This window comes from Onychomys torridus, chromosome 7 (genome assembly GCF_903995425.1).
Source record: "Onychomys torridus chromosome 7, mOncTor1.1, whole genome shotgun sequence".
Lineage (NCBI taxonomy): Eukaryota > Metazoa > Chordata > Mammalia > Rodentia > Cricetidae > Onychomys > Onychomys torridus.
In genome coordinates, this window is record NC_050449.1 from 77223270 (window position 1) to 77250176 (window position 26907).

The 26907-nt window shown below is 42.4% G+C and overlaps 1 protein-coding gene across 2 annotated transcripts in view; it reads left to right on the plus strand.

Annotated features, from left to right (window-relative positions):
* Positions 1 to 26907, plus strand: part of Bckdhb (branched chain keto acid dehydrogenase E1 subunit beta) — a 192124-nt gene that overhangs the window by 35113 nt on the left and 130104 nt on the right. For both annotated transcript variants that reach the window (XM_036192976.1, XM_036192977.1), the window contains exons 4-6: positions 21399 to 21532; positions 21756 to 21911; positions 24344 to 24452. In XM_036192976.1, coding sequence (XP_036048869.1) covers positions 21399 to 21532; positions 21756 to 21911; positions 24344 to 24452 — 399 coding nt within the window. The remainder of the gene's footprint in view (positions 1 to 21398; positions 21533 to 21755; positions 21912 to 24343; positions 24453 to 26907) is intronic.

Here is a 26907-nt window from a genome sequence, read left to right on the forward strand (position 1 = left end):
TTTATCTGCTCATTGGAGTGCAAAACAGAAAAGTGATGTCCACAAGCCATTAGGCTGTAGAAATGGGCTGTAGGATTTGTTGGCTATAATTAATTTTAGAGGAAAAATATATCTGGAACTAGTTTAGGAAATGATGATGTGATAAGCTATAAAAATTAGAAATCAGATTTGGAGGAGGATAATTTATATTGTTCAAACTATTTTTTTCCCTCTTTGGCCAAACATCAGTTCTTTGGGGGCATTTTACACTTGGGGCTTTGGGGCTGTATTAAAGATCATAATTATGGAATAAGTTGTATTTGGTTTTGCTCACATGTGGGCACATCAAGTTTGTTCCTAGCTGGGAAGCTGACAGATCTTTTAAAAATGGCTGATGACATTTGGAGAACACTGTTTATTTTCTGTTTAAAATGGATTCTTCATTTTCTTGTGCTTTCTTTTATTAATAGCTCTTCATTTCGGTTGTAGAATTGGTTTGCTGTCAGCCTTCTCCTGTTTACAAAGGGGGAAAGCTCATTTATTTTTTTATGCTTCCACGTCCTGTTCCTCTTGCTTCAGAGAAAAGGGCAGCATCCTATTTAGATAGGGAAGTTTAGGCTATTTATAAAGCGAGGCAGGTTAATGGAAATTGACAGCTTCGTAATGTCCTCTTGGTGAATGACGCACACGGGTTTCAGATGATGCTGCCTGGCTGGTTTCACTTACAGTCAGGAATCAGCTGGAGGAATTTGTGCGCTTGGAGCTTTGCTGTTGACGTAGGTACTGGGTACAGATACATTTTCGGAAACATCTCATTTCCATATAAATGAAGGGAGAGTAAAAAGAAAAATGGAGTTGGCTTGCCCTTAAATTCCAGCTGGTATCACAAGGATGATGCAAATCTGTGTTTCTTGTTTATGGAAAGACAGGCTTTAGTTACAGTCAGTCACCATGAAACAGCCACAGGTTCATTCAGAGATGCTCTCTGCTCATCGTCTGGAGTGCTTTTACCAGCACCGTCAGCTATGTGCACATTTATTTGAAAAATTAGATTTTCACTGTGAATTTCTTTAATTTCCAATGTTGCCCCCCCCCCCCCACCTCTTAGGGATAGAAGCCAGGGCCTTGTCTGAAGAAAGGGAGGTGAGCACTCTACCACTGAGTTTCATTTCTAGGCCTTCTTAATACATTTTAGTTGAGTGTACTAGGAAGTTGACATTATCCCATGAATAAATGTTTCCATTTGGTTTCAGTAGAAAGTAGAAGAATCAGGGCTCGGGGTGTCTTAGTGGTAGAGTGTGTGCTTAGGAGGCATTGGGCCTGTCTTCCACCTGTAGTAAAAACAAAGACAGAAGAGCTCACTAACATCCCCTCTCTCCATCAGTTTGAAATGAAATTTTGTATTTTTCAAGTTTCTTCTGTAATAGTATGAATTCTTCAAACCCAAGCCTTTAGATTGTGCTTTTCTACTCTGAGTCATTCACAGTGCTCTGATTTCATCACAAACGAGAATTTCATCTCCTTCAGTTGCATTGATCAGATCGTGCATAGAGGAAAAATTCCAGCCTATAATGCAGTATCAGAACACTAGCGGTTGATTGGCTACTAGCTGATACCATAAACTCTGTGGGATCACAACACATCTCAAAACCATTGCTGGGAAATTCATAAAGTTGTCCAAGGCCCTGGGCATGCCAGTTCCACCTTCACGCTGTTACCATGTGGACCACCTTGGTGTGAGGTTTTGACTCCAGTATGTGGCAAACAGCATGTAGCTCAGGCATTGGACATGACCTCGCTCAGGTAAGGAGTGACGGAAAGGCATGCAGGTTTCCAAGGGACCACTAACTAGCCTAACGGGGGCTGCCCATCACTGGGATCACTGCTCTTTCTCCTGTGCTCTGGGTCTCTGTCTGTCCCTCTTTCAGTGTGGTGTCCAGGCTTTTGCAGACCCACAGTAGCAAGCAGCAGCAGTTGCTATACTTACTTTTTAGTCCTGGGTTGCCTTTGGCTTTTCATTCTTGCTGCTCAGTATCTTGTTTGTACATGTTCACCCGTGACTAAACCTCTCACTGATAGTGCCACTCTGTCCAGTGCTTGTCCACCTGATGTCTGGAGGAAGGTGACTGGGAACCTCCTCATGCCCATCCATTGTCTCACCATTGGGACAACGTTAGATTTCTTCTGCTGTGACTCAGTGTTGGGGAAATTGCCTTGAAAGGAGGAAAGGCTCATTTTGGCTTTATTTATGGTGTCTTTGGGCCTGTGGTGGTATGGTATATGATAAAAGTGGACCATGGCCGAGGCGAAATCATGTGGGAATCAATGTGTGGGAGGAAAGGGCTAGAGTCTTATTGTCCCCTTGCAGGGTACGTCCTCAGTGACTTGATTTCCTTCTAATGGGCTCCACCTCCTAAAGAATCTAACACCTCCAAATATGAGCCCATGCTAGCCTCTGAGCCTTCTGCACGTGGGCTCTTCGGACAAGCAGGAACTGAGGCTCCTGGTGTAGAATTGCCTGTTGGGGCTCTGCATCATTCGAGAGTTTCCTTCACTCCAAATGGAAAGACAGTGCTTGTCATTGATGGCTCAGGTGCCACAGACATCAAGTTGGACTTTATTGAAGCTGGGGACAGACATTATGTAGTCGGTGCTGAGTGGCCTTTTTCAGTTCATGGCCTGGGGCCCTTCAGGACTGTGTGCCCCAGTACCTCTCAGTGTCAGAGAATCTCAGCTCCATGTGCCCAAATCTCCTCAGTTCCACAGTGTTTCTCACATTTTCTCTTTTTCTTGCTACTATCCAGATGATAATGCTGCCCTGGGTTTTGTATTCCGTAGCTTGCTTTTTCCTTAGATCGTCCATGGTTAGCCAGCAGGTTCATCCCCCCCCCCCCCCCCCGAGACAGGGTTTCTCTGTGTAGCTTTGCGCCTTTCCTGGATCTCGCTGAGTAGACCAGGCCGTCCTCGAACTCACAAAGATCCGCCTGCCTCTGCCTCCCATGTGCTGGGATTAAAGGCGTGCGCCACCACCGCCCAGCTAAAGATTTATTTATTTATTTATTATGTATACAGAAGAGGGCGCCAGATCTCATTACAGATGGTTGTGAGCCACCATGTGGTTGCTGGGAATTGAACTCAGGACCTCTGGAAGAGCAGTCAGTGCTCTTAACCTCTGAGCCATCTCTCCAGTCCCAGGTTCATTCTTTTTTATCCTAATTTATGGATGGGAAAATTGAAGCATGACGCAAGATCACTTACCTAGCTAAGAAGTTGTTAGCGCCGCTCTGAAACCCAGGGATTCTGGCTCTAAAGGCCCCACTTTGAACTGCTGTAGTAAGTCTGATTTCAAGCAGGAAATGCTCAACCATTTTTTTTGTTACCACCACATTATAATTGTGGTCATTTGCTGAATTATACACATGATAGGATGGGTGGAGATTTCAGAGACTCTGAACCTATATGATGACTTACCTGAGGTTTCCTTTGTATGCGTCTGCCTCCTTCCCCACCTCTTTATTTTCTGATTTTGAGAATGGACACTAAGGCCTTCTAAGTGATAGACAAGCATTGTACCACTAAGCTGTATCCCCAGCCCACTTTCTGTTTTGAGTTATGGTCCCACTAAGCTGCCCAGGTTGACCTTGAACTTGCTCAGTAGCTTAGGTGGACTCTGAACTTTATCCCCCTGCCTCAGCCTAAGGTCTTGAGTGTGTTTTACCATATGCAGCCAACTTTTTTTTTTTTCCTGCATGAAAGTAGGTTGTACAAAAATATCCTGATAATTTATGTCTTATGACATCTTAATTCTGTCCAAAGTTTGGAGTGTTTAGACCTCTTCTTAGAGGTAGACGTGTGTCTATCTCTCTAACATAGCTGCTAACATTCCTACAGAATATCAGTACTTCAGTCCTGTGCAATCAGTCAGTATTAGAGCAAGCCTTTTTGAGAAGGTTGTTCAATACATGCTCCCAATTAAGAGTTTTCTTGACCATTTTGGATATTGTTTAATGTTTAAAGGGCCTTTTAAATTTTGTTTTATTGTTGGTAACTAGGTCACATACTGTGAAAGTTTAAATGAGCTGTCTATTTGCTCTAACTTTTTGGAGAAACTTCTGAGGGAGTTTTAGGACATTGTTCAGAGATGTATGACATTTGGAGTCAGTGTTTAAAATCATTTTGTATCTGTGACTGTGGCCAGATAATTAAGGTCTAATGTGATATGTTTTAACATTTATGAGTTGAGTAGCTTACAATAGGAGAGTTAGGGAGAGCATTTCTATTGTTGAGGGGAGCAGACCACTGCCCGTGGACTTGGGCTAGTGCTGTTGCAATGACTTGTTGTGTACCTGAAAAACCTATGGCTGGTAGGAATGGCTTCCTTAGGACTTCGTGGTTTGTTTGTCTTTCGCTATCTTTTCATGCCCAGTTGTAATGTTTACAGCTCATTACATTATTTTCCTGGTCCTTTGCCTGCCTTCTTTCTTGTGATTAACTTAAAAGAACACATTTGAATCCTGGAATCCTTGTAAGTGTAGTCATGAATTTATTCTTTTCTTCCCCGCTTACAGTGATTAAAGTAAATAGACAAAACCCAACGAACCGGAGAGGTAAACTGTAGAATCGGACCTGAAGCCACACTGTTGCCGAGTGTAATTTTGTATGCATTCAAATAACACACTGAAGCTGATTGAAGTTGCCCTTGTGGGCATGTACGAATCCTCTTTTCAGATACACAATGCTCCTTCCTGGTACTTGTTTTTGTGCTCTTCATTCATCCATTGAACAAACATCTTAACAATTCTGTGTGTCCCAGATACTAGTCTATGTACTAGAGAAAGGGTGGACATATTCTTAGCTATATGCCGGGGTGGCTGTGTGGCATTTTTGCTGTCACATTTCCCATTAAATGAAATATTTCATGTGTATATTCCTCCCTCAACTCCCCACTTATGCACATAGCTCAACTCCTGTCTTTCCTGATGTTGTATCTGTGTGTCTTAGTCCTTGGTGGGGGTATGGGGCATGACTACTTAATGAATTCCAAAGACACGGCTGTCTTTAGTTACCAGTACCTGGTGTATTTAAGACTGTTCAGTTAAGCTTAGGAGTTATTTGATATTACCTAAGGCATTTCTACTCCATTCTATTTGGTTTCCAAAGGTGACGGGGACAGAGACAGTGTCGTGAGTAGAGAAGCTTATGGCTTTTTTTCTTGTCATTCATTGGAATTGGTTCGGTGCTGTTGGAGGTACAACCAGAATTACAGACTCATTGATCACAGAGGAACATTTGTGTTTTAGTAGATATCACTCAACAGATGTTTCCTGAGCGTATACATATGCCCCTATTTGACTTGGATTTCCTTGAATTTTCCTCTCACTCACTCACTGGCACGTGTGTCTGGGATAAGACATAGAATCTATAGGAGAAGATTCACAGTTATTTGCAGTGATTGCTGCCTAAAGTTTGTGTTTTGAAGACTGTTATGGGATTAGTGTATGTGTAAGGGAACTTCCCACGCTTTGAGCCTTGAAACTTGCCATGATCTAGGATCGAAAAACAGTATTGTTCCCTGTTGAAAGTAGAGTTGGGTAGTGAGAGATGGCTAGGCATGGTGGAGGACTCATGGCAGCTACAGCCAGCCACATGGGCTGTGCAGTCAGAGGAACTTTTCGGAGTTGAACTCAACTGGACTGAAATGACCAGGCCTTTGTCCTCACATATGATTTATCAGCACATGTGGGCTGCCATGGCTTGGGGCTGGGTGGGTCGCTCTTGATGAAGCAGTCCTTGAAGGAAGGGCTGACAGTTGATGCCTCCTGCCCAGCAGCATTCTTGGCAGCCAAAGGAACACACTGGGAGAGTGTCACCTGGGAGTCCTAGTGAGCGTCCTGGCAGTGCCTCCATGGCTGGCTGCTTGTTTTTCCGCTTCTTCATTTCTAGGACTGGATAAGGAACATCTCACAGAGGAAGTTAACACCCTACTTCCCCTTAGTAGTTTTCGTGGATGTTGCTATCACTGACATTTCATAATAAGGGGACTGGAAGTCTTTGTTACCTGGGGCTGTCTTTTTGTCTAGAACTGCTTTGGAAGATAGTATCTATTGTTTTTAAATAATGTCTAGCACCCTGAGAAATGTTCCAGTTTGGAAGACAAATTGTATAGTCATCTCATTTTAGAATGAAAAAAAAAAACAATTCCTTAAGAATATTCCATTTTCTGTTTTTAATATAGGAAAAAAATTCGAAGCAGAATGATCTAGATTAGCTTTGTATTGGCCTCAGTCAACCCTAAAAAATGCTTTTCATCTTTATCAAAGCTTTGGACAAATGTAAAAAACGTCAAACAATCACAACATATTCCAGAAAGTCCATGACAAAGATTAGAAAGACAGAGTATTTCTCTCCCTACTGTTAAAATTATACCTGTAGCTAGACAGATGGCTTGGTAGTTCTGAGAGCATACTGCTCTTGCAGAGGACCTGAGTTCGGTTCCCAGTAAACATGCCACGTGGGACACAATCACCAGTGCCTCCAGGTCCAATGCATCCATCTTTCCTGGCCTTCGCAGGTAATTCACATGCACATACCCCCTTGCCAACACCTCTACCACATATACACATAATTCAAAATAAAATAGGCATCTTAAGAAAATTGTGCCTGTAATGACTTTTAGTTCTCTGTTTTGTTTTGTACCCTAGTCACAGATAGTCATGTCTGTCTTCTTTTCTGCTTAAGTACTCTGTAACCGATGGTGATTAAGTTGGCCATTTTTTGAAGGGATGTTCTGGTCTACTGAAATCTGGGTACTGAGGTTACAGAAGCTGCTTAGAGATGGATTGTTTTAGTCCTGCCTTTTATGAAATTTTTATGGGAAAAGAAAAATTTAATTTTTTCCTAGGTGGCTCCAAGAACTCATAGGGGCACTTGGTTTCAGAGTAAACTCTAAAATTAAGGATAGTTTGAAAACTGTCTAGGGGCAGAGGAGAGTGAGGTGCTCCTTGACTTCCTGATCCCTGGAGGTGACTGGCCAGCTGTCATCCCAGGGTCCTTTCCTTTCTCGCTCTTCTGTGCCTTGATTGTGTCTGCACTGTGGCTGTCAGGGCGAGGACAGGACTCACTGCTGGACTCTCTACTTCTTTGGCAGGAGAAGTCAACTACTGGCTTGATTTTGATGTTTGGCATTGGACAGATGATGTCTTTATAGACAATGCCCTATTGGGGAGACAGAACTTCCAAGTCCTGTGTCCTTTACAAAGGAACGCTGTCGGGAAGTGGTGCTGTGACCTGATGCATGATTTCCCACAAATATGAAGTCGATGATATAATGTGTAAGCAGCCGGCCAGCTGATATTTCACATGTATTTTCATTGACTTGGGAGACTGTGAAGTTAGATAAACATAGAGTCTGAAATTTAAGGAGGCATATGTAAGTAAATGACATGTGGCATGGACATTTATTTTCTTTTACTCTAGTTTCCTGTAGCAGTACGTTTATCTGAAATGTCAGTTTCTTTTTTTTTTTTCCCCTTTAATTTTTCAATTCTGGGGATCAAACATATTAGGTGTGTGCTTTCCCACTGACCTGCCTCCCAATTGCCTAAGGTGGTGCTAATTTGCTTTACAGCTGAAGAAGTATGTGTAGTATTTACTTTCTTTCTGACCCAGTTAAAGTTAGAAAGTACTGTAGCTGTTTCAGTGGAGATGTGGTTTTCTTTCACCTACAGTGAAATATCTAAATCTACTCATTACATCCTTATACAGCATGGAATATAGGACTGCCAAGTGGATTCTTCTGGAGCCTCAGAAGCTTGGGAAGATAGGAGTTTCAGCTGATCCCACATTCTAGCCATTACTTATATGAATGAATCCTATATTTCACAGATCACCAGTTTTGGTACCTTTTAAGCTACAGAGAGGATAGGCTGTGTGAGACTCTGGTATTCCCATAAACATACTTAGCCTAGGGTACTGAACTCAAACAAACAAGTAAACAAACAAAAACTTGGTTCTAGATTTCAAATGGCTGAGTTCAGTCATTTCAGAACTTAGGACAAGGGCTGGGGAGGTGGCCCAGCAGTTCAGAAAGACCAGGGTTTGATTCCTTCCACCCACATTGGGCACTCAAAATTGACTAATTCCTTTTCCTGAGGACCCAATGCCCTCACCTGCACACATGTACACACAAACACGTGTACACACACCCACCACACAAATGAAAAAAAATCTTAAAAAGTAGGACAAGCTAATAAAGTGTTTTTCTAAAGGCAAATATAGCTCTTGTTACCTGATTTGTCTTTTAAAAACAAATATCTGTTAAATGGTTTCAGTGTGTGGTAAGTGATAGGCACTCTTATTCGATGTCAGTTGCTGGGTCCGTCCAGTGCTCGCCGAGGGCAGACTGGCTGCTGTCATCCTCCATCGTCTCCAGTGTCTTCAGAGATGGTCTCCCCAACATCCCAGTCACTCCAGTTCTTATTGTTTTCCTTCTGGTTATCTCGCTCATCACATCCAGACACTCGTTCTTGTTCCTGTCAATAGCAGAATTCTCTCTGTCATCTCATTTTTAAGCTTCTCCAAATCTTGATCTCAGCTCCCTGATTCTAGGACTGCCACTCCAATGATCTTTTTTTACTTAGTAGGTTTTTTTTTCTTAAGTCATTTCGTTTAAAATAAGTAATATTTTCTTCATTATTTCAGAATTTCATATAATACATTTTGATCCCATCCATTTCCCTCTCCTATCTCTTACCAGATCCACCTTCTCTACTCAGTCAGCTTTGTGTGTGTGTGTTTTCTTAAGTCCATTGAGTCTAATATATATATGCTGCCCAAATGTCCTTGGGTGTGAAACCTGCCTTGGAACATGGTTGACCTACTAGGGGCCATACCCTTAAAGAAAACAGACTCAGCCTCTCACAGCAACTATCTATTGCCAGTAGCTCCTCAGCTTGGGGTGGGTCTTTATGCCCACCTCCCCGCTGCATGCTGAGACCTTATTGGCTCTTTAATTTTTGATTTTAAAAATCTTATGCTATGTGCTGCAGAGATGGCTCCATGGTCAAGATCACTCTCTGGCTGCTCTTCCCGAGAACACAGATTTGATTTCTAGCACCCACCAGGCAGCTCACAACCGCTCTAACTCCAGTTCCAGGAGATTTGACACCTTCTGGCCTTTGAAAGCAATGGGCATGCATATGATGTACTGGCCTGTATGCAGGCAAAAGACCCAGATACATGAACTAAAAGTAAAAAAAAAATTTTTTGTTTTTGTTTTTTTGAGACAGGGTTTCTCTGTAGCTTTGGAGGCTGTCCTGGAACTCGCTTTGTAGACCAGGCTGGCCTCGAACTCACAGAGATCCACCTGCCTCTGCCTCCCGAGTGCTGGGATTACAGGCGTGCGCCACCACCGCCTGGCTCTAAAAGTAAATATTTTTAAAAACTTACTTTACGTGTATGGGTGTTTTGAGAGCATGTATGTACATCACATGTGAGCATGGTGCTTGTGGGAGCCAGAAGAGGAAATTGAATTACCTGAAATTAGTGTTATAGAAAGTTGTGAGGGCTAGTAATTGAACTTGGGTCCTCTGGGAGAGTGCTTAACCACTGAGCTGTCTACCAAGCCTAGCATTACTGGTTCTTAAAGCCGCAAATTTCTCCTCTCTTTTTCTAACTTCTCTTATGCTTTCTTGCTTTTCTCCCCATCTTGAGTCTACATAATAGTTGCCTGTTGGAATCCAGTTCTAGTTAGATCTACCTGGATGTCTAAATCCTGAGCTCACTGAGCTGAATGCCACTGTTACAAACATGCCACTATCTATATCCAATGCTTTCAGTTTGGGCTAAAGGCTGATGGTGACCTCCAAGGACCACCCTCGCTGCCCGACTTCCAGGCATGCTCCGGACTCTCTCATTCTTCTTTCTTCAACCCCGCCTCCCTCATCTTCACTCTGCTAATATGTTTTGTGGGTGTGAGAACACTTGTTGGGTACACATGAGGGCCCAGGTTTGATCCTTAGCACTGCAAAAAAGAAAGCAGGGTCTAGTTTAGGATTTTACTAAAGAAGTAAGTAAATGCCACCGAGACCTTGGGCAGGCTCGCCTTTCCTTGCTCCTGGAATCCCTGTGTGATCCTCAGTGCTCATGGGCTGCTTGCTTCCTTCTGAATCTTGAAGGATGTCAGGGTACCATTCGATCTCTCCTGTCACCTGCTCAAAGACATGGTCCTAGTGCCCTTTTTCTACTGATCATTTCTATTGGCCTGCGAATTTGTTACTTCTTCCATCCTAACTTTTTTTGGATAGGGTCTCCTGGTGTAGCTCTGGCTGGCTTGAAACTCCCTGTGTAGAGCAGGCTGGGTGCTCTAAGGAAGCAGGCTGAGCAAGCCATAAAGAGTAAGTCTATACATAGTGGTCCACCATGGCCTCTGTCTCAATTCCTGGTTCCAGGTTCCTGCCCTGACTTTGCTCAGTGAAGGACTGTTACCTGGAGTCGGTAAGATGAGATAAACCCCTTTCTTACAAGGTTTTGGGTCAGGTTGTTCAATCACAGCAGTAGAAACCCTAACTAAGACATACCAATGACTATTCTTTGCTCTTTTCTTCCTTTGCCTCTCTAAATTCACTAAGTAATTGTATTCCATCCCAGGCCCTTAATACATAAGGCAACTTATGCCGAATACTTCTTATGTTCAATAGTTCCGTGATACGCTACCTAAATATCTGAGGCTTGGCACATGTTTTTGAAACAAAACTTTGGAATCTCATCCCAAGGAGCTATTTCATGACATTGAATCTATTTTTCTCCCTCAATTATTGGCTATGGTCTCTTTAGAGTTACCCGAAGGCTTTCAGTATTCTTTGCATGCCTCTGACTCATATTGCAGGCTCTTTTCATCAGTGAGTTCTCTGACTTAATTTTAGGACTACATCTAGTCTTGCCCGTTCTTCCCACCTCTTCTGCTGTTACTCATTTCTGTTGTTTACTGCAGTATCACAGTTTCCTGTAATCAATCTTGCTGTGCCTCCCTTTGCTGTTTATAGACTATTCACAGAACACCAGCCAGAAATATACTGATGAAAAGAGGCTCAGAGTGGCCTGGCTTTGCTCTGTGACTTCCTCTTTCCCCGACTCACCTGCCTTCTGACTCATCCTCAGTAAAAGTTAGTGTTTACACGGGAGAGCTTAATGGTTAGTGCTGTGAACTTGACGGGATCAGGACTCACCTTGGTGATGGATGGGCCTCTGGGCACACCTATGGGGGAATCATCTTGATTGTGTTGATTGATGTGGGCAGATCATGTGAATTTTGGGTGGGATGATTCTGTTTTCTCAGAATCCTGGCCTGTGTGAGTAGAGAGTAAGCTGAGCACTAGCATGTATCTCTCACTTTCTACTTCTTGACTTTGAATAGAATGTGACCCACTCTAAAGTTCCTTCTGCCGGGACTTCCCTGCCATGATGGACTATAACCTTGAACTGTGAGCTATAATAAGCCTTCTTTCTCTTAAGTTGCTTTTGTTAGAGTATTTGATTAGAGCAATAGGGAAAAAGACCAAGACAAAGGGCCCAGAAGGCCTGGCCTGACCCACACTGCCTCTCTGTAGCCTCTTCCTTATGCTTTGGCTTATTCTCTGCCGCTATTTTTTCATGTTCAGATTCCTGCTTCTCCTCTGCGCCCTTTCTCTGATATACTGAAGCCTTTCTCCAAGGTCATTCCACTCTTGGCCCCTATATTAGCCCATCTTACATTGCTGTGGCCAAAGCCCCTGACAGGACCAACTTGGAAAGGAAGATTTGCTGTGCCTCACGGTTTTAGAGGGCTCAGTCCGTAATGGCTTGGGGCTTAGATGCTTCGGTGGAAGATCGTGAGGGCAGGCGCTGTTCATATCTCCGTAGGTGGGAAGCAGAGAGAAAGGTCATGTCACTAATAAACTGCCTTTCACTTTTCGTCCCTTCTAGCCAAGACCCCAGCCCATGGCCCCAATTACGGTTAGCGTGGATCTTGGTGGCTAGTTTTAGGAATGTAATCTAACAGTTTTTAGCAAGGCAGAGGGGATGGGGAGAAGGGCGAGGCCTGCTGGAGACGTGTTTGCCTTCAGTCATGTTTTTTTTTTTTTTAAATCACAGCGAGAGAAGGTAAGCTAGGACAACCCTGGCATATAGAAACGTGTTAATTCATGGTGAGCACTTTATGAACACTAGAGAAATAATGGTGAAAGTTCAGTCTGTTTGCCATCATAATTCTCCTGTTACAGATAAGAACAGAGCCTTAGCTAACTTAGCAATTTGTGGAGCTAGCTATCCTGGTCTGCCTTGCCTCACAGTGCTCTCTTGCTGTTTGTCCTGATTCATCTGTCAGGATATTACGCACATGAACTTCACAGGGGGTACCTGCCCTGCGGGAGAGAGAAAGTTATCAATACTGTGTGTCTTATTAGCGCTTTGACCACCAGTCCATGTTAGGCAGAAGCCAGAAATAGATTTTTAACATGAGTTCACGTCGAAGCACTTCTTGAAGCATATAAAAATGTCATTGGGGGGTTGGGGATTTAGCTCAGTGGTAGAGTGCTTGCCTAGCAAGTGCAAGGCCTGGGGTTCGAGCCTCAGCTCAAAAAAAAAAAAAAGCCATCAAAATGTCATTGGTTAAACCGTTTCCTTTAAAGGAAGAATTCTGAGAAATTCACCTTGTCCACTTTCTAGCGGCAAAATGGCGGCACTTTTCCTAATGTAGATGAAATGTACCCAAGTCCTGTGAAATTAAGCCGCAGGGAGCAAATGGGTGAGTGCTGCCTGTTGGGTTGAGGCGGCTTGGACTTAGCCTGGATCTGGCTCCCACTGTGAGCAGCTGAATTCATGTTCCTTTGCCCCCACTCAAGCAATAGGATCAATTTTTTTTTTCTTTTCCCAGAAAATATCCAGGTACTTACAGTGGAGCAGGGCACCGATGAGGTATCGATGCCATGTGCTCAGAAGACAGTCTCAGATTCCTAGGACTGTGACTCACACTTAGAAGTTTCTGCAGCTGCCTTTGCAAAGCACAGGATGCGTCTAGTCGGCATTTGCCAGCACCTGCCCTATTTGTGGCTTGTGTTCAAAGGCGATGATTGAGCTGAAAGTGAATTCTGCATGCCAAGATGAACTGATATCCTGGCCTATAGAAATGGAGTGTGAATACCAACCAGGTCTGTCCCTGAATGTTTGGGTTCCTGATCAGATTTCTGAGATGAGAATTTGTCCTGAAGTGCTGACAGTAGCTAAGAAGCGGTGCAGTTTCCACTGAGATTTGAGTGTATGTACTGGTAAAGTGTACGCTGTGGTTTGGAGGCAAAGCCTGAATGAGAGCTTTGTCAAGCTCCTCCCACCCCCAGCACTCCCATTTCTGGCCTTTCCATTTTGTCCACATCCTGTCCAGAATTCTTCATTGTCTGTCTGTCTGGTTTACAAATACTATATTGAAAATTTTTGCATCCAAGTTTATTCATCAGGGAGATTGGACTATAGTCTCTCTCTCTCTCTCTCTCTCTCTCTCTCTCTCTTATCTTCATCTGGTAGTGGTAATACTGGTTTTATAAAGAGTTTGCTAGCATTTCTTCCTTTCCTATTTTATGCAGATGTTTGAGAAAGATTGCTATTAATACTTCTCCCAAAGCTGTGGTAGCATTGTGCAGTGAATCTGTTTGGCCCTGATCCATGTTTAGTTGGGAAGTTTGTATGTATGTACACACGGGTTTGTGGGTGCATGTGTGTAGAGGCTGCAGAACAACCTGGGGTGTCAGTTCTTAGGCATTCTTCACCTTGTTTTTTGAGTCAAGGTCTCCCACTGGCCTGGAGCTAGGCCAAGGAAGCTATCAAGTGCCTTTTGGGGGTCTTCTTACCTCTGCCTTCTGATTGTTGGGAATTATACCAATATGCTTTTTAAATTATTTAAATTTTTTTCATACTGTTTATTTTGATTATATTTTTTTCCCCTCTCCCAGCTCCTCCCAGCTCCTCCTCAACTCCCTACTCACCCAGCTTCATGTTCTTTCTCTTTAAACATATAGAAAACAAAACCCCCAAATCAAACCAACCAAGCAAACAAACCCAATAAGGGGGGGTGGGCAAACAGTAAGCTCAAAAACTCCTGAGTCCATTGTGGGCTGGCCTCCTCTTCCTGGGCATGGGGCCTGGCCTGCTTTGGGCCGGTTGACCTATCCATTGGCACTCAATTGGAGAAAGCTGATTTCCCCCTTCCCAGCAGCTATCAATCACAAATAACTTCTTGGTTATGGGTAGAACTTTGTGTATACTATCCTTTCTCCATGCTGGGGTTTTGTCTGGTTTAAACTTGTATAGGCCTCATGTATGGTGTCGCAGTCCCTGTGAGTTAATACATGATCAATCATGTTGTATCTGGAAGATACTGTTTCTTAGGAGCCATCTGCCAGCTCTGGCTGTTGAAATCTTTCTGCCTCCTCTTTAGCATAGATTCCTGAGCATTTGAGCATTGGGGCAGAGGTGGGAGGTTGATAAGATTGTCCAGTTGTGGGTCTCTGTGTTGATTGACAGCTACTGCAAGAAGAAACTTATCTGCTGAGGCTTGATCGACACATTGATTGTTTGCTATCCCTTTACCCTAAGGTGATGTCTATTCTTGGTGGTGAAGTGTGTAACTTCGATGCAGCAGAAAGATGGATCCCATTTTTGAATCCAATCTTCTAGTCCGTGCCTTTTTATTGGGGAATCGTGATCATTAATATAGTTATTGATCAGTGATTATTAATTCCTTCATTGTTGTAGTGTGTTTGATTAACTGTACTTGGATTATTTATTCTTTGTGTCCTCTTGGGTGTAGTTAACCTCTTGAGACTGAAGTTTTCCTTCTAGTGCTTTCTGTAGAACTGGGTTGATGGACATAAGTTGCTTAAATTTGTTTTACTGTGAACTGTTTTTGTTTCTCTATCAACTGCAATTGATAGTTTTGCTGGGTGTAGTAGCCAGGCTGGACCTGTGATTCTTCATGCTTGTGGAACATCTGTCCAGGCCTTTCTGGTTTTTAGAGTTTCCAGTGAAAAGTCAGGGTTAGTCTAATGGGCTTGCCTTTATATGTAACTTGATATTTTCCCCTTGCAACTTGTAATATCCCTTTATCCCTGTACATTCAGTGTTTTAGTTTTGTGTTGTGGGGTTTCTTTTCTGGTCCTCTTCATCTGTTGTTGTGTATGCCTCTTGTACCTTCATAGGTATTTCTTTAGATTGGAGAAATGGCCTGTGATTTTGCTAACAATATTTTCTGTGCCTTTGACCTGGGTTTCTTGTCCTTCCTCTGTACCTATTATTTCTAGATGTGGTCTTTTCATAGTATCCCAGATTTCCTGAATGTTTTGTGCCTGTATCTTTTTTTTTTTTTTTTTTCCTTAAGATTTAACATTTTCTTCAACTGAGCTTTCCTCTGTCCTGTCTTCCGAGACCTGAAATTCTCTTCTATGTCATCCATTCTGTTGGTAAGACTTAAACCTTTGAACTTCTTGTTTGACCTCCTGAGTTTTTCATTTTAAGTTTTTTTTTTTTTTTGGTTTTTGGTTTTTGGTTTTTTGAGACAGGGTTTCTCTGTGTAGTTTTGGTGCCTGTCCTGGATCTTGCTCTGTAGACCAGGCTGGCCTCAAACTCACAGACATCCGCCCGGCTCTGCCTCCCAGGTGCTGGGATTAGAGGTGTGTGCCACCACTGCTACCTAGCCTCATTTCAAGTTTCATTTCAGTTTGGCTTTTCTTTAGCAATTCTAGTTCTTTGTGAAATTCTTCTTTCATGTCTTGAATTGTTTTCTTTATTTCATTCAACTGTTTGTGTCTTCATTATTTTTCATTTATTCATATCCTCTTTAAGGTCCTGGAACATATTCATAACTGCTGTTTTGAAGTTCTAGTGGTTCAGCTAAGTTACTTTTCTTGGCCTATTGCAATAGGATTCCTGGCTCCTGGGGGGGAGGCACATCATATCTCAGTTGTTCATATTTGTGTTTTTGAGCTGAGATTGAGGCATCTGGAGCTGTGAAGGTTGTGCTGTTCTTAGTGTAGATATCTGGTCTTATGTTGGGTAGGTGTTTGTTTCTTTGGTTGCTATGGTAGTTTGAATGTAATTGGCCCCTATAATCTCATAGGGAGTGGCACTATTAGGAGGTGTGACTTTGTTGGAGTGGGTATGGCCTTGTTGGAGGAAGTGTGCCACTGTGGGGGCTGGCTTTGAGGTTTCCTATGCTCAGAATCCTGCCCAGTGTCTCAGTTGACTTCCTGTTGCCTGTAAGATGTAGAACTCTCAACTCTTTCTCTAGTACCATGTCTGTCTGCTCCCCACCATGATGATGATGATGGATTAAACCTCTGAAACTGTAAGTGAGCTCCCTCAGTGAAATGTTTTCCTTGTAAGGGTTGCCATGGTCATGGTGTCTCTTCATAGCAATGGAAAAAACCCTAAGACAGTTGTTATTATTACATTCTGGGTCCTAGCCAAATGTGGTAGCTGTGGGTCCTTGGTAGAGAGCAGTTCTGTGAGTTGGTATTGTGTCACAAAAGAATGGCGATGGTTATGTCCTAGCCAAGTACGGTGTGGGTTCCCTGAAGGAGAGTGGTTCTGAGTCTCAGCTAAGCATGCAGCTGTTGGTCCTTAGCAGAGACCTTGTTCTGTGGATTGGTGGGGGTTCACAAAGCATTGGAGATGGCCTAGAAAGAACAAAGGATGTCAGTCAAAAGCTAGGGTTACCCTGATCTTCAGTAAGAGGCCAAGTCTCAGGAGGACAGTGGTGTGCTAGGAGATAAGGGAAGGAGGACATAGTGTCCCCAAGTCCCAGCTTAGTGTGGTAGCTGTGGGGTTGCTGGTAGAAAGCTGTCCTTTGGGTCAGAGGGAATCACAAAAGGAATGGAGGTAGGCTAGAAGAAATGGCAGGGAAGAGACAGGGGACCCTGGGTCCACACCAAGTGGCCAAGTCCCAAGGGGATGGAGATCCATGGTTGGCCTTTTTTAAATGTGGGTTTTGGGGAGTAGACTTGGGTTCTCATGTTTGTAAGAAAACCGCTTTCCTGACTGAACTACCTCCCCAGTCTTAGTTTGGAGGTTTATTACTGTTTCAATCTCATTGCTTGTTATAGATGTATTAGACATAGTTTAGTGGTGCCATCTGGGATTATTTTGCTAGGTCATATGCATTTGGAGATCCATTCATTTTTCTTAGATTTTCCAATTTAAGATGGTATGATTTGTTTGTTTTGTTTTTAAACAGGGTTGTAGCTGGAGAGTTTCTCTCCAGGTCCTGCCAAGCCCCAGCAGTCCTGCAGCCCACTTATAAAATACACACACAGATGCTTATATTATTTAAACTGTTTGGCCTAATGGCTCAGGCTTCTTGCTATCTAGTTCCTTTATCTTAACTTAACTCATTTTTATTAATCACATGGCTCATGGCTTACCGGTACTTTACATTCTGCTCCTCATCATGGCAGCTGGCATCGTCTGTGAGATGTCCTGTATGCTGTGAATATATGTTGCTATGATTGATTGATAAATAAAACGCTGATTGGCTGGTAGGCAGGACTAGAGAGAGAATGCTGGATAGAAGAGGGCTGAGGGAGACACTGGCAGCTGCCACCACGGGGAGCACGAGCCACATGGCAAGGTATAGATTTATAGAAATGGGTTAATTTAAGATAGAAGAACAGCTAACAAGAAGCCTGAGCCATTAGGCCAAACAGTTTAAATAATATAAGTGTCTCTGTCTAATTGGGTCTGAACTGCTGCAGGAGCTAGGTGAACACAAAAATACTCCAGGTACACAGAGTCTCAATTTATAGCTCTGGCTGGCCTGGAACTTGCTGTGTAGACCACATTGGCCTGGAGCTCACAGAGATCCACCTGTTTCTGCCTCCTGCATGCTGGTGTCAAAGGTCTCTGTGGCTCTGTCCACCTAATGGGAAATGCTAAGGTTTGTCGTGATGATTTTCTGAATTTCCTTGGTATCTGTTGTAATTTCTCCCTTTTCTTTTGGTTAGTTTATCTAAGGATATGAAAACCTTATTTATCTTTTCAAAGAACCAACTCTTGATTTCTTTAATTCTTTTTTCTCTCTCTCATTTTATTAATTTCTGTCTTTCCACCTACCATTTCTAGAGTTGGCTTGTTTTTGCTCGTCCAATGCCCTCAGTTGCATCATTTAGTTATCTGAGATTTCTGATTTTTTTTTTTTTAAGTAGACCCTTGTAGCTAGAACCCCCCCCCCCCCCCCGCCCCGGATTGATTTCATGATTTGATTGTATCCCATAGGTTTGGATATGTTGTGTTTTTCCTTTTGTTTAGTTCTAAGAATTTTTGAATTTCCCTCTTAGTTCCTTTGGTGACCCATTCGTCATTCAATAGTGTATTTCCTAAACTGCATGAAGCTCTAACTTGAAGAGACTAGGATCCCATACTCTTGTGTTCTCTTTAGTGGGCACAGGAGAAACTTCTGCTTAGCTCTTTTAATTCCAGAGGTTATTTTCTACTGAGTTTACAGGTGTGCAGGTACAGGTGTCAGTGAGTTCTCCACCAATTTGTGCATACACGGGATGTTCTTTCTTGGTTTTTGGTTACTGGGCTCCTCAGATGCTGTCCTTTGACACCCATTAACATCGTCTGTCTGCTGGATTCTAGCAGTCTCTGAGAGTGGAGGGTCCCTTTGGGCAAGCCTTATGACTGTCATCATTTACTTTGCTTCCCTTCTTTCAAGGCTCAGGTGTTCAGTTGATGCCGGCTCTTAGCTCTCCAGTGCCTCGAAAAGTTGATTGCTTTTTGCCTGGAATTTTAGTAAGTAGAGGAGGGTTGGTTTGAAAGAAGCAGTTATCTTCAGAACTTCAGTAAGTTCAGATATAGGGTTTAGTTATTCGTTCAAACACCTTTTCTAATTTCCATTTTTTCTTTTTTGAGTTATATATTATAGATATGTGCTTAGTAAGCTTTCTAACACAAACTTCTGAGCTCAGACGAGATGGGCACAGTCAGGGTGGCCATAGACCTAACTAACTGCTTTGCATTTCCCCTTCCCCTTTTTCTTCCCTCCCTCCCTCCCTCCCCCCTCCCTCCCTCCCTCTCTTTGTTTTGTTGTTGTGATAAAATAACCTGTTTAAAGCAGCTTAGGAGGGAAAGGCTTTATTTTGGCTTGAAGCTCAGTGGTTCTGTCACAATGGGGAAGACATGACAGCAACAGGGAAGGCATGGTGGCTGAGCGGGAGGCTTGGCTGGTCACATTGCATCATAACTAGAGTAGAGAGGGAAGAGTGTAACTGGAGTATTGCTGTGTCCTCCTGGCTCCTGTGGCTGCTCAGGCCCAATTAAACACACAGAGACTTATTATTTATAAACTGTATGGCTGTGGTAGGCTTCTTGTTATCTGTTCTTTGTGTGTGTGTGTGTGTGTGTGTGTGTGTGTGTGTGTGTGTGTGTGTGTGGTAGTTTTGAGACAGGGTTTCTCTGTGTAGCTTTGAGCCTGTCCTGGAACTCACTTGGTAGCCCAGGCTGGCCTCGAACTCACAGAGATCCACCTGTCCCTGCCTCCTGAGTGCTGGGATTAAAGGAGTGCACCACCACCGCCATTTCTATTAACCTATAAGTTGCCACATGACTTGTGGCTTACCGGTATCTTAACATCTGCTTCTCATCATGGTGGCTGGCAGCGTCTCTCTGCCTCAGCTTTCCACGAATTCTCCTCTCTCTTTGTCCCGCCTATACTTCCTGCTTGGCTACTGGCCAATCAGTGTTTTATTTATCAATCAATCATAGCAACATGTATTCACAACATACAGGACATTCCACAGCATAATAGGAAGTGGGGATAGCCTCAAAGCTTGTCACCAGGAACCTATTTCCTTCAGATAGGCCCCGCCTCCTAAAGGCTCTCATCCTTCCCTAACAGGGCTGCTAAGCTTGGGCATGGGGGTGGTAGGATGGGGTGATGGTGTTCAAGCACATGAGCCTATAGGGGATATTTTACAATCAAATCATAGCAAAGTGACTAGCTGGTTTTCTTGCTTTCTTCTCCTCCCCTCCCTTCAATTTTGTTTTTTCTTGAATTTTGGGACTTGAGCCCAAGGCCTCCTATATTTTAGGCAAGAGCTACAGAGATCTACAGTGCCACATACAGATTTTCTTAACTTCTTTTTTTTTTTTTTTTTTTCAAGACAGGGTTTCTCTGTGTAGCTTTGTGCCTTTCCTGGAACTTGCTTTGGAGACCAGGCTGGCCTCGAACTCACAAAGATCCGCCTGCCTCTGCCTCCCGAGTGCTGGGATTAAGGCGTGCACCACTAATGCCTGGCTAAATTTTTTTGTTTGTTTGTTTTTGTTTTTGTTTTGTTGCTGATTTCTAGTGCAATCCCACCATGGCCAGAGAACTCTTACAAATAATTCTTACTGAATTTGCTATTTGACAATTTCATTCATGTGAAAAGTGCATCCTGGTTCCTCTTTCTCACTTCTCTCAGCCCCCTTGTACCCTCTCCCTCCATTTCCCCCAACAAGTCTCTTTCCCACATCTGAGTCTTTTGCTTTGAGATACGCTGAACTCAATTTTAATCTTTAAGAGCTTGTTGAGACAGTTTGATAGCCCAGCAAACAAGGTTGGTCTGTTCTTGTCAGGATTAGAGCGCTTGGTGTAGGTATCTGCGTATGTCACTTAAGTCACATGTTTATTGTCTTATAGCTATGTTTGAAAAGCCCCCTTCCTGTTTGGGGGTATTTTTCTGTTGTTACCCGTAGACAGTGTCTCAATCCCACACTGACTTATGTGCCTGCCTGTGTTCCATCTGGCTCTGTCATTTACTCCAAACTGCTTGGTGCTTGTTGTTCGTGCCTTCTTAAGTCTTATGAATTGTGCCTTATTAAGTCAGGCCTTTGCCCTTAATGCCTGCTATTAATAGTGTGACATCTACACTTTTTTTTTTTTTTTTTTTTTTTGAGACAGGGTTTCTCTGTGTAGCTTTGCACCTTTCCTGGAACTAGCTCTATAGCCCAGGCTGGCCTCGAACTCACAGAGATCCTCCTGCCTCTGCCTCCCGAGTGCTGGGATTAAAGGCGTGTGCCACCACCTGGAAAGAAGGCTCAGTCTTTAAAGGCTAGGCTCATAACCAAAAATCCTGTGTAGTTTTTTATTTACGGGTTTCCCTTCAAATAGCAGGATTCTGCTTTTCAAAACAGTCTTAGTGTGACGGTGTTTCTAATTGGTATATTTAGGTTTCTTATGTCTAATACAATCATGTACGGAGTCAGTTACAATGCAGTCTACTGTTTCCTCTGCCTGTCCGTATTCTTTATCCCGCCCAGTTGTCAGATGTGTTGTACATTGCACTGCTTTAATTTGCTACATTAGATTTGTTTTCTATTTCTGTTCCTATTATTATTATTATTAATTTTTTTTAAAGGAAAAGATAGAGTGTTTAACACCCCGTTGTGTGAACAAGGAATTGTTGGATTTGGGATCGGAATCGCAGTCACTGGTGCTACTGCCATTGCGGAAATCCAGTTTGCCGACTACATTTTCCCCGCCTTTGATCAGGTAGGCAACTCATGCTTTGCCGGGAAGGGCATCTCTTAGGGTCAGTCCCTGAGTGTTCAAGTATAGGCTCTGCCCACCCACCCCCGCCCTGCCTTCAGCACCTGTTGCCTTGTGTGGGTGCTTCGCAGTTGTGATGGGAATGCATTTGAAGATCCAGCGGCATGCTTTGAGGACATGTGCTGGGCAGGAAAGAGTCATTATGACATGTCTCTTCTCTCTGCAGATTGTCAATGAAGCTGCCAAGTACCGCTATCGCTCTGGTGATCTTTTCAACTGTGGGAGCCTCACCATCCGAGCCCCATGGGGCTGTGTGGGCCACGGGGCTCTCTACCATTCTCAGAGTCCTGAAGCCTTTTTTGCCCATTGCCCAGGAATCAAGGTATTCTTGTTTTACTTCCTGGATTTGATCATCATTTGCTGTTTCCACCTTTGCTCATGCTGTTAGTACTAACCAGTGACTTTACCCGAAGGAAGACAAACAGGACTTTGGAATTGATAGAAACTTAACTATATTTGAGACAGGAAGGCTGTTAGCATTTCTTTTTAAATTAACTCGCTAACACCCAGTTTTCTAGAATGTTCTTCCTGAAGCAGTACTGGCATGATGTTGGCATTAATTAACTCCATAGATTCTAAAGGATGTGACTTTCCCCTAAAGATCTAGTTTCTTTTTTCTAATGGAACTGATTTTGGGGTACTTTAAAAAAAACCTAGTGTTTAGTCAATATTTACCTCAAAGTCATGCTTGCTTTTAGCTCAGTTTCCAGATTTTAAGGAGACAGAAAGCTGTTCTATAGATGGGAATCTTTTCCAATATAGAGTAAGGTTCAGTCTGCTTGGAAGAGTCTTCCATGTGTAGCTATCTTCTGTAATAGCTTAAGTCTTTGGGTAGTCCAAATATTTTGAGTGTTTTCTCTCTTGATATTCACCAAATAGCTTTCCAGGACATCATAGAAACTCATAGATGTGTTACTCAGAGAAGCATGTTTGTTTTTGGCAACACAAATCAATGTATACATTTTTTCCTTCTGGCTCATAATAATAATGTTTGTCCCAGTTGAAGGGAGGCCATATGCTTTTCTGATACTTTTGGACAAGAACACCTGGAGGCAGCACTTCTTTTTGAGTTTGAGCAGGATGTTCGTCATATTTAATGTTTACACCATATCCTAGAGTTTTCAAACAGCAGAACTTTTAATCTTCTATTGTCTGTAATCTTCTACTTCTGTTTCTTATTTTTTAAACTTGAAATGCAATATATAAGGCTGATACAAATAATTAAATAAAGCAAGGAGAAACTAAAGATTAGAAGCATAAAGGCATTGTGTGATATGGTTAATAAAGAGATTTTTGCTGTTTTATTTTAAACAAAAGTCTTTTGATAAAAATGACACAATTCCCTCAAGGCAATAGACTAAGAGTCTGAGGCCAGCCGGGTAGTGGTGGCACACACCTTTAATCCCAGCACTCGGGAGGCAGAGGCAGACGGATCTCTGAGTTAGAGGGCAGCCTAGTCTTACAGAGTAAGTTCCAGGATAGGCTCCAAAAGTCATACAGAGAAACCCTGTCTCAAACAAAATAAAACAAAACAAAACAACAAAACAAAACAAAATAACAAAACAAAACAACAAACCAAAACCAAACCAAACAAAAAACAAACAAATAAACCAACCCCCCCCCCCAAAAAAAAAAAAAAAAAAAAGTCTGAGGCCAGCCTGGTCTACCTAGCATGGCTTTCTCTCAATCAGATTAAGGGCTGGGGATGTAGCTCAGGGTGGACCACTTGCCTAGTATGGGTAAGATAAGGATTTGATTCCCAGCTCCACAAAACAAAACCAACCAACCAACCAACCAACCAACCAGCCAACCAACCAACCAACCAACCAGCCAACCAACCAAACCATAATAGTGAGTTTGAAACTCAAAGGTGGTTTGCTTCAAGGAGTCTTGTTTGATCTTTATAGTAGGTCCAGGCTTACGCTAACAATCCTTCCAAAGTAAAGTTTGTTCTTCCACAGTTACTTTACAGTCATGAAAACTTAGGTACACGCTTGTGATTTGAAGAACTGTTGTCAAGGGTGTGGTCTCCTGTGCGCATCAGAACAGAGTAAGAATCTCTTAGCAAGCTCTGTGACCTTGGGCGGTGTCCTTACCCCTCTGTACGCTACAGTCTCGGTTTCTAAGTGGGAAAGAGAGTAGTAGCTGCTTCCTGAGGTCGCTGTGAAGGACAGATGAAATGATCCATCCAGAGTGCTTTGCGGAGTTATTTCATGCACTTCCTGCTGTCAGTAATCCTTGTCGCCAGCCCCTCCTGAAGGTCTTGGACCCTTGCTTGTCCACTGGAGATGCGGAATAGCCCCGCTTTTCTCTTCTCTGTGCACCCGGATGCTATGATAGCTGGTCCACAAAATTCAGTGGATTGCTTTTTCCCTTATGAAGTGCGGGTTGTGTTTGCCCACCAGAAGGAAGGGGATTGTGGTACTTGACATTTGCGAGTGGTAGCTGTGTTAGTATCAGGGGGTACCTAGTGATGGATACTTCTCTTGGCTTTCTTTTTATGTGCTTGGCAGGCTCCCTTCTGCTACAGGCACGGTGAGGTCCTTAAAGGAAGACCAGCATCTTAGTTATCAGAATGTGGACAGAATTTTAGAAATACTGTGGACAAAGAGATGTCTGAGGGACAATGCTTAAACTTTGTAATATAAACAGATACCTGGGTCTCTAGTTGAATTAGTTACCCTTGGTTAAGTATCAACCCTTAGAGATGGGTTTCCTGGGGATGTAGTCTACTAAACTTGTTTGTTTTTGCAGGTGGTTATACCCAGAAGCCCTTTCCAGGCCAAGGGACTACTGTTGTCATGCATAGAAGATAAAAATCCATGTATATTTTTTGAACCTAAAATACTTTACAGGGCAGCAGGTAAAGATTTCTTATGTTTCGTATCTGTAACTATCCTTATATTCTTTTCCATAGTTAATTTTCTTTTCTTTTCAACATTTTCCCCTAAGCTTGTTTTCTACTTTCCTTAAGGATAGACTGGGTTCTGTGACATTCAGTTTTGTCCTCAGATGTAAACTTCAGAGAAACCCATGGAGTTAGACTTTGATTGTGGAATGCAAAATGTTAACAAGAATGAAAGATCATACTCAGTTTTGTTTAGTCCTTGTGGGCTGAGTGGGAAAGTGAAGGCACTTGTATTTCATGATGTTGAAAGCCCCCGTTAGATAAATGACCCCGAAGGTCCTCTATGTCATGGGACTCTGTGATGAAGCGGGCGCTGTTGACAATGTGCTGTGGCATCAGGCCTCCCTGGGGGTCTGTCGCAGTCAACCTGGATGCGTGGTTCCTCTCTTTTTTACTCACAATCATAATTCTATAACCACACATCTGTGACTGCTTGTTTCTCAGCTGTAATGGAAAATTTAAATATCAAATGATTTGTTATATCTAAAGTGTATTTCCCACCCCTCACCTCCCCGAATTCAAGAACATTATTTTGGCAAATCACTCTTGAACATTTAAAACCACACATTTTTGTTGTGATGTAATTTATGTGCCATAAAATGAACAGCTATTATGTTCAGTTTGATGGGTTTTTGACAGCCCCATATATTCATATAGCCACTATACAGAACAAGATGTAGAACATTTTAATCACCCTGCAGCCTCTTCCGGTTCATTTTCTGCTTGTCCATTCTCTCAGCTCTAAGCCTAGTTGCTTTCAGATTGTGATTAGATTAGCTGTTCATGTTTCTGGGCTTTGTGGAAATGGAGTTTCACGTATGTTCTTCGTGTTTGCCTCCTTTTGTCCAGCCTAGTGTTACAGAGATTCATCCCTGTTATTGCCTGTGTCTAGTTCATCTATATTGCTGAGTGACAGTCTGTTGTGTGAATAGCCATTGTTGATTATTATTACAATTGTGATTATACTGCACAATTGTGTACAATAGTAGGGCATTATTCAGAGAGTGAACATTGCCCTTACTATATGAATAGTTATTGTGCATCATTATTATTACTGAGTATATTTGTTATTATTGTAATTATTTCTACTGAGGAAAGTGGGTTACTTCCTCTCTCTTCAGCAAGCTAATGACCTTTAAATATTATTAATATATTACACCCCTAGTTCTGGTTATTAACCTGACTGTTAACGAGTTAATTAGGAAGTGCATCTTGGATATGAAGAAAAAAGGTACCTGGAAATCTGAGCATACACAGTTTTGTTGCATAAGTATTACCTTAAGTGAATATTCATTGTATGAATCCACTGTCATTTATTGATGGCCCATGCACTGGATTCCTTTTTCACTTTATCCATTCAGGTTTTGAAAACTGACTTGTATGGTATTGTTAGGAAAGAGCGATTTCCCCAAATCTGAAGTATTATTGTTTATATAATTTCTGAAATAAAGTTTTTTTGTTTGTTTGTTTGTTTGTTTCTTTTTTTTTTTTTCGAGACAGGGTTTCTCTGTAGCTTTGGAGCCTGTCCTGGACTAGCTCTGAAGACCAGGCTGGCCTCAAACTCACAGAGATCCACTTGCCTCTGCCTCCTGAGTGTTGGGATTACAGCGTGCACCACCGCCCGGCAATTTTTTTTTTAAGGATTCAAGACATAGATTTCCTTAGGAAGCTAAAATGTCAATCATCTAAAAAAGTTACGTGTTATCTCTAAAAAGAATTTGGTAGATATAATTTCAGTCTATATGTGTATTATCTATACTATATCATTTCAATTCATGTATCTGTGTATTCCTTAGGCAACATATGTTTCCTGACAGTGAAGTGTTCATTTATTTGATCACAAGTGTTTTTACTTTATATGTCTCTGGTCTCGTATGAATTGTCCACATAGATTTCTGTTTCTGTCTTAGCTGTGTAGGAGAGCTTTTGTTGTACATCTAAAATAAGTGCAAAGAACATGATTTCATTACTGAGGAGAGTGCTTTGATTCAACATTGGGTTGGGAGGAGAATCAATGGTTTTCAGTGAACTTGAAGTGTAAAGTTACTTTTGAATTTGACATGTTTTCTGCGATTGATAAACTCTACTTACTATTCATGGCATTGGGCCCAGTAGAATTTTCCTACCTACTTTCCAGATTTAGTTTGAACATTGAACACACGTATCTTTCAAACCTTAAGTTAGTTATATTCTTAGTGACTAAGCTTATGCCATGTGATAGAGTGATGTATTTTTGTTTCTGTATAAAATTTAGGATCATGAGTCATGGCACTTTGTAACAAGTTCAGATCCATAGCCATATATAGTTTATACACAGAATAAAAATAGCAAAAATGTTCTTTCATTTCCTTCACTCCCAACTCCATTCCTTAGTTCCAGTTCTGTGTATTTATATTTATCTTCATAGGTG